The sequence below is a fragment of the Aptenodytes forsteri genome, unplaced genomic scaffold (genome assembly GCF_000699145.1).
Source record: "Aptenodytes forsteri isolate BGI_AS27 unplaced genomic scaffold, ASM69914v1 Scaffold108, whole genome shotgun sequence".
In the NCBI taxonomy this organism is placed as follows: domain Eukaryota; kingdom Metazoa; phylum Chordata; class Aves; order Sphenisciformes; family Spheniscidae; genus Aptenodytes; species Aptenodytes forsteri.
The window spans coordinates 4,485,659-4,494,374 of record NW_008794448.1 but is presented as its reverse complement, the minus strand read 5'-3'; the positions used below and the strand labels follow the sequence as shown (position 1 = coordinate 4,494,374).

The following is an 8,716-nucleotide window of genomic DNA, read 5'->3' as shown; positions in this document are numbered from 1 at the left end:
TTTTAAGATGAAGACACAAAAGTATATATATATATTTTTTAAATGACTGACAATTTTTAATTAATAAATTGGGTTTCACCTACTACATTTTGCAATCCTTCCAAAGAAATGTTAATTAAATATGAATTTTCAGATTGGCTTAGAAACTACATTTAATCATTATAACCAGTTTCTTGATAAAGGCATTCAAAATAGTTCTGCATGTGAGAGATTCAACAGAGCAAAACCGCAGTACTTAATTAAAAGGAAAAAAAAAAAACCAAAAAGGAGTAAAAATAAAAGGACATTTGAAAGCAAATTTCATCCCTCAACTAACCCAAGAAATAATAAGAAAGAAAAGAAAAGGAAAACAAAGAACCTTGTATCTGTATACTGATTGTTCACCCCGTCTCAACATGAACTGGGTGTCAGAGACATTCTTTTTAACAGAACAAAAATAATAAATACCAAAGTTCAGAAAGTATCACAGTCTTTTGCTAAAAACCAGTCAGAAATCCCAGTTTTTCCACTGAAATCTATGATTATACTATGCCAAAACAACCACAGGATTACTTATAGACATACATATCAATGATTACAATATGTAAAGCAGAAGTGAATAAATAATATGTGTAGAGATAAAACTAAATTAAAAAAACCTAATAAGTTATCAATAAAACATGAAAGGGCAGAACAGTAAGCCAGCTTTAATTTTTGTAAAATATATTGGACAACTGAAAGGAAGTGACTGTTTGTGTCAATTCCACAGGCCTGGGATAATATGCTGCTGAAAAAGCCGAACATTGATCTGAGATCTCATGGGGGAGGGTGCGGGCGAGGAGGCTCAGAGATTGACTTGAAGCAAAAAAATCAACAGTTTTGGACTATATCATTTACATGTTTACAAAGTTACCTAAGCTTGAAATTCAACCCATAATTTGTGTCTAGCCTTCCCATGTAAATTCTGGGCACATATTACTTAACTATTCTTAATGTAAATGTATAACAACTTTTTATGTTGTATCACTTCAATAAGAAAAAACCTCTACATCCAAAATTATGAATAATTATTTGGACTACAGGGAAAATCTTGGTCCCACAGAGGTCAACAGCAGAACTCCCCAGTATGGTTAAATTCCCAGTATGGTATGGTTAAGATGTATGTTTAAGATACCCATATTTGATTGTGTAAATGAAAAAGCCTAAACGTCAACTCAGACATCTACTTGTAAATGGAAACTCATTCCCTGAAGGCACATTCTTCCACTTCCACACACCAACACAAAGATAAAGATCGCAGAAATATAAGGCAATGAAAAAACAAACCAGAAGGCCACACAGTTTGAAGACCAAGTTTTTCTTTACTTCAAAAATAGATCTTTATATTCAAATTCCAAGTTGCTGCACTGTAATAGGAATATGCAATCCTAAATTTAATTTATCTTGATCATTTGCATCCCCTGGCAAACTGAGCTCAGGCACATCATCTGGTTTTCAGTGAAGACCTTGGTTACCTAGTCTTCTGTCTGGGTCCATTATAATGCAAAGCAGTCAAGAAATAAACCTCAGGGTCATGTAATCCATTCTCCACTAAACTGTGAATTGCCTCATGATCGAACATTATCCAATAATGAATGAATTTGCTCACGATCCATCACAAGAACTCTTCAGAGTATACGTGGATTTTTTTTAATTTTAAGATGAAGACACAAAAGTATTGCAGTTACATAACTGAATTTCCTTCTTAAAACTTTGCAAAACTTAGGGTCAGCTTGGTAGTTAACCAAGTGAAAAGTTGAACCAAAATTGACAAAAATTAGAGTATGGCAAATGCCATTTTTTAAGGACGACTTATGCCTTCACATCCCTCTCATCATTCTGCTTGGCCGGAGCAGCTGTTTTTCATTCTTAACCTTAAAACAGGACATGTAAAAAATGTACTTCATCCCTTCTTGCTTGATGATGTTACAATCCAGCAGTTAAATATTGTCGATCATCTTTTGCATACTTCAATCCATTTGGACATGGCCAAACAATGGTTTGAAAAACAGTAAATATCACAATCATAATTTCACCTCTGGTAAATTAACTCCAAAAAAAGTTCTTAGAACTAAAATATGGTATCAACATAATTAGGTAGCAGGACTTTTCTGCATTGGTCACACCAAAAGATTGCTTTTTTGGCAAGTTTCAGTGATAAACACTTCAAGCAGAAGGTACTGGCAGTCGTCTTACTATTTCCATAGCTATCTTTAGATAGGCTTTAGCCTGTAAAAACAGAAACATATATTTAGTACCTTTCATATTCTATAAAAAGGAATATTTTACATCTCGTTATGTATATGTTCTTTCACACACCTTCAAAGAAAAAGAAAAATCTTAGAATAAATGGTTCGATTTAGCCAGTTTTGTGTTCAGGAAAAATGATGCATTAATACATAAAAATAAGTACAAGCATTATTTAAAATATTGGAGGGGGGTGGGGTGGTGTAAAATTTAACTTTGGTATTATTCTAAGAATAGAACTTGACTGAACAATCTGTCTTAAACAGCAAACAGAATCAATATTCTTCCGGGACGAGAAGTGTTGAGAAGGAAGGGGACTCTTTAGTCCCACAGGTACTATTGGTTATAAACTTCCCTCACCCTGAAGGCTGGGAAGCACTGTGCACAGGATTGAGATAGAGAATCAGAGAAAACGACGACATTCCCCCAAAAAAAATTTTTTTGAGAGAATTAATTCATTACAGACTAGACTACAAGAATTTCCTACACAGACATTAAAAATTAAAGTATTTTCAAAAAAAGGTATCTTTCCAAAAGACTGAAGTGGGTATTGGAAAGAACTAATTCTGCATCACTAGAATCCATACAGCAAAATCTTCCTCTCACACCAACCTGTGGCATCTGGTCAGATACCGTCAGTGGAAGGCAGAAGAGCACAGAACTGTAAGACTATCAGGAGTGACCCAAATAAGCATACTTCTTTTAACATCTCTATAAACATGACACAGCTAGGACCATGATCGGTCTAACATCAAGTATTCATAAATTTAATGTCGAGAGACATGTATAAAAACACTGCCTAAGGTCCAACACAGAACAAACCACAAAATGAAACCAAATAATTCCTGTACCAAGCTCAACAACTTGTAGTCAAAATGGAATATGCCTTTTAGAAAGGTCTCCAATCTTGATATAAAGATTTTCAACTAAAAGAGTATCTTTGTTTGTATATATATCTCTTTTGTACATTGTTCCAGAGGTTGATTATTTCCATTGTTAAAAACGTACACCTTGCACACCTATAATTTGAATTTGTCGTGCTTCAATTTCCAGCTGGTGCATCATGTTCTGTGCTTGTCTAGTACAATAGAAAACTCCCCTGCTATTCAGCTTGCTTCTACTCTATTAGATTGTAACCAAGCTACTTTATCTTCTCAAATAAGTCTGCATATGGAGCCCATATTGACAACCTTCCCTGTTTTACTAGGAGAAATCACCACAATATTCCCTACCACACTGATATCTCCTGCCTCCTACAGCACTCTTAGATGGCTCTAACCTCAAGTTAGACCTTGTATCCCTGATGAGCCTTTAAAATAGCAAACAAGCTGACAAATGCCTTAGGCCAGAGTTTGAGGGGTAGGAAGAGAAGGTCAGTCTCTCAATTGGGCCACTAGCACCAAATGTCACTGGTCTGAACCAGGTGGCAGTCTTTTGCAGGGCCAGGCACCCCTAACATGTCTCCTCTCTTCTAGGGTTTGCTCCTGGCTTGTAGGGTTTTCTTTTCTGGCACTCCCAGCCTCATACTCTCAGTGCTCACATCACCTTAAAACTAAAGTCACGTAATTTTCTGAGTTTGTAAGGAATGCAAACTAGAATTGTTTTCTCCCATATGCGTGACTTTGTGGCAAGAACTACAGAACTTAAAGTCACAAGCATGAAATTCAAACTTGTCCTATGGGTATAACTGCAGTGCAGTTGGGTAGCACAGCTGTGCCCATGTGCAATACCCACCGCACTTAGCTATTAATTCCCTGGGTGGTCTAGCTACTCCCCAGCTAGCCACCTGCATAGATGTGATAATGGACCAACTTGAAATACGGTGATTGACTGAAGCCAGGGTGCCTTTGCAGTTAAGTATTTGACTATTCGCCTTAGGAGCGCTCCAGGTGGGAATTTTGGACTATCTTGAAGAGTCCCACAGGCAGCTCCCGCTTTGCACACATCAATTCATGTGTTTTAATGAGTCAATTAACAACCTGCATGGAAAATCTGGCCCCTTCTAGAGGCTGCCCAGGCTGTTCCTGCTCCAGAGTTGACCACGTTGTACACAGAATTATAAATACACTGTAGAAATTGTTCCTGCAGGTGCAGAAATAGTAACACAGGACAGTGGTTTTGTACATAGTTAAGACAGGAGATGTTCTGTACATAAATCAAGATAATCAGCGGCAATGGATCATGCATATGTTGTAGTAGTCATACAGGACCATGGCCTAGATGCAGTGTTAAAACTGAGCGGAACATCAGTTCAGGGAGTCTCATTTGATGCAGCCAAAGACACCATTAGCAAGGGTCCTTGGAACACAGACTTCCATAACCATCCAGACAGCAAGCAGATATCCTGCTTGGGAGACTTGATTGCTTGTTTAAGTGTTACCCTATATCAAGATCCCAATAAACTTTTTTTTTTGCCCCCCAAAACATTGTTAATGAGTATCTGGGCAACAATTTCACAATGTACGCTGATTCTCATTTGTCAAGTACCTGATCTGTTGCTTCGTAACAGGAGGTTCCTGGTGCAACTCTTTGTAGCCAGCATGCTAGTATTACCTAGCCCTAGTATTATCAGCAATCGGTCTTACCTGCTAAGCATCCTTATTTTGTCTTCCTAGACCACTACTTTATATATTGAACAGAACATATATGTCCTTACAGAACTCTTACCAGTAACCTGTCTTTGACAAAATCAACTGTTTTGATCTTTGAACAAATCATTCAGCTATGAGTGAGGACCTGTCTATCAGCAGTAACATACATCACATACATGAAAGGTCTAAATGGAATCTCAGTGACTGTCAATACGCCTTTCATTACATAAAAACAACCCTACATGTATTGAATGTTTTCTCCTACTCATCATCTTTTCAATGTGGTGTCTGTAGACAAAGAGCACAGCTCAGTGCAGCTGTTTACTCCACCATTACTAAGCAAAAGAAGACAGGTTGCAACTGAAAATGGAGAGGGTTTTTTAGTTCCTTTTTGGGTGGAAAGCCAGAGGAGAAAAAGTAAAGGATGAGTTCTTATTCATCACTCACAGCCATTTTCATTTAAATAGCATAAAAGTGAGCTTTACAGATCAGTTTTTCCCTTTATGGTTTGGAAGCTCTAAAGGAATGGTTTTATAGACTATCTTTCTGAAAGCATTTTTTTGCAGATGGACAACTTTATATTTAACAGTAACATATCAGTTAGCTGGAAGCCAAACATTCTCCCTGCTTCGAGAGGATAAAGAAGTGCACAGGAAGACAGAATGCCCTAAAAACAGACCGGACTTGTTCATTATGAATACTGCCTAGATGGAGTCTGAGAGCAGCACTGGGGAGGGCAGAGGTAGAGGTGGAAGGTGACGTTCGGAGAGTCGAAAGAGCTGGATAATGGCCACGTGAGAGACTGTTCACCTCTCAAACACTGGTACAAACACTGCCAGAAAAGACTATCATTCTTTAAATCACAAACCTCCTTAGGACTGAGAGGGCATGGTAGATAATGAAGTGACTAATGACAGCATAGATCCTGGAGTAGGAAATGGAGAACTTGTAATGAAGTTCATCAGGAAAAGGACTGAGAAGTCCTACTTAGCCTAAATAATCATAACATCCTGATTCATTACTCTGTCATGGGATAATAGACACAGGGTAGATTTAAACTGCAAGACTTTTTATTAGCTCATCCAATTAAGCCCTGTGGTAATCCTAGGGAAACGTGTGTGCCTTTCAGTTACGGCATTTCATTCGGCCTAAAAATCTTACCCATGAGGGAAGTATGCATCACTGCTAAGATTACTGCAAACTGACTGTACAGGTCATAGCTGACTCTGCCCTGTTCTTATGGATTGGATTGGCTTGACCTGCTACCTTGCCTTTCACTGAAGTGCAGGTCTTAGCCTGCAAACAACTCACTACAGTGGCTTCCAGTGTCTAGTGCAATGGCCACACAAGTACAGAATACAAATTACCCATCAACAAAGTCAAAACAGGTGGGAGCTGATAGCACATTCGCCTTCACCTAAACCACTGCATACAAACAACTTCAGACCAGCAACTCAGAAAAAGCACACTGATCAAATCGCTTGCAGGCCAAGTACACCAGATTGTAAATCCTGGTACTGACATGGTTTCTAACTTCTATTTGTGATTAAAAGACTCCAAGACTATTAAGATGCTTTATCAAGCCCAGCAATCCAAGGGAGAATCTATGCAAGTCCAACTGTCTGGAATATCAAATGCTGTAGATGCTACTATACCTGTTTAAGGTATTTAAATCTGCTCAGCTGAGCTGTTAGGAGCTTATACTTTATTCATTGCTAAAGGAAACTAGCAACCATGAGCAATGAGCAACTAATCAAATAGTGACTATCACAAGGACAAACACTAGACTTAGTTACCACCTGCATGAAAATAATGATAGGTGATAGCTTTTGTTCTTATTAGCACTCTTTTCCTCAACCACAGTCCATTTTCCAGTTCAATCAGATTTTTAAATAGCTTTCATTTCCATGGAAATTGCTTGTTACTTTGACACAACTCCAACCTTCAGTTGTGCCTGGAGCTGGAGCTGCCCTCCAATGTCTGTATTTAACTCTGGTTAACTCAGAAGGCACTAAAAGCATGATGATAAACACAGCTTTAAATGAGCTTCCATTTCAGATAAAAGCTTCATGTCACCCAGAGAAATTCTTGATTGCTGCAAGAGGTCCAGAGCCTTTCCCACTCTGTCCTCCTCTGGGCAGTTCTACCATAAGATTCTTCTTTGCATGTATTGGCAACTCTTGCCAAGCTGCAATGAAGTCTCAGCCCACAAAGCGGACTTAATGAGACGATAAAAGTCAATCCATACAACACAAAATGAGTAAGTAAACTAGATGCTTCCTGAACCTAATACCTCAAAAAAAATCCTTAGTGGGATTTTTCCATGGGAAATTTCCTGTTAATCCTATATATCAGCAGCGGCAGAAGCAAAGCCATCCTCTGAGGGAGCCTCAGCTGGGAAACACTGCTAGCCCCAAGGTGCCATTATGCATGGACATCACTCAGGTGCCATTACGTACATCAAAAAAGACATCCTGCCCAGACAACATGGTTAAGTAGAACAGTGCAATTCAAATGCAATACAGTAACATCCTTCAAACAGACTATTCTACCACTCAGCATTTTCTTCAGCGGAGTGAAGCATAAATGAGGGTCTGATGATGCATTGTACTATCTACACCCTGAATGAAGGATTCGAACCTACACATACCAAATGTTACTGTGATCATTCAAAGGAAGCCTTGATGATAAGGCATATTATAAATCATATCATGCAGCCTTCTTCAGGGTTTGCTTTTCTTTTAGAGACATCACACCCTGGAGAGACCACTCTTTAAATGGAATTATTGATGACAGCTAAACAACAGCAAACATTATTTGCTACCACTACTTCAATTTTTCTCCAACTATTTCTGGCAAGCTTTAAAAGGTTGTACATTTTTACCCTACTCACACATCACACTTTCACAGAGTTCTACAAAAAAAGTCTTTCTGAATACAAATTCCACCTGTCTCTTTGAATAATACCACAGTAAGGCCTGTAACATTTCTAATTTAATTGAAAAGGGATCTTTAACCAGACTCACTTTCCTCTGTTACATCAAGACTGCTGATGCCTTGTGCCCCTGCTTTCCACTTGACTGGGCTTTTTCTCTCCCCTTATAGATCTGTGTGTAATTTACTGGCCTCAAAATCCTTCACCAATATATATGAGTATATGAAATCTGCAAGAAGGCTGAATACATTTCACATTGTTAAATGTGAACTAGACAGTAACAAAACCTCCCCCAAGAAGTATGTGGGGTTTGTATCACACACTGGTCTTTATCGCAAGCTAGATAGGATGACATTAAGCATGTTTTCCATCCACAGGTCCTGGCTTCCTTGCTCCAGGACAAGTTTGGTTCTTTCTCCTACCCAAGTCATAAATTCCTCACCACACTGCATGTAAGTTTGTGTATACCTGCAAAAGGCTGTACGATCTGGGGATCCAACACTCTAAGCTATATATGATTCACCGGGTTTGCTCCCTTTCATCTTCCCCTGCTTTCCCAATATATTCCACTTGATTTTTACAGAACAAGAGGGTGAACTCAAAGTATTTTTCCTTAATAGATTCCAAATGTTTTCCATAACAATATGTGGCAAGAAAACACTAAGGAACTAACTGACCATTAAGTGTTTCCTGGAATTTGGTTTTTTTTCCAAAAGCAGTCATCCTCTTTATACTTTCTGCCATGAGGGCTTACTACCTCTTTCATAATGGAGAAGGGGAAGAAGGTGAAATCTAAACTTCATTCTTTCATGACTTCTCTGCTGTCTTGAATACATTATCCCTGCTGAACCTTAGAAGTGTATCATCTCTCCTCCACAATTCTTTTTTTTTTTTTTATTACCTCACTCCCAAGACAAGACGATAC

General features: G+C 38.4%; 1 protein-coding gene across 1 annotated transcript in view; it reads right to left on the bottom strand.

Annotated features, from left to right (window-relative positions):
- Nucleotides 1-1,323: 1,323 nt before the first annotated feature.
- NUBPL (nucleotide binding protein like) overlaps nt 1,324-8,716 on the bottom strand; it is a 93,234-nt gene continuing 85,841 nt past the window's right edge. The window contains exon 12 of the mRNA XM_019474885.1: nt 1,324-2,247. Coding sequence (XP_019330430.1) covers nt 2,185-2,247 — 63 coding nt within the window. The 3' untranslated portion in view covers nt 1,324-2,184. The remainder of the gene's footprint in view (nt 2,248-8,716) is intronic.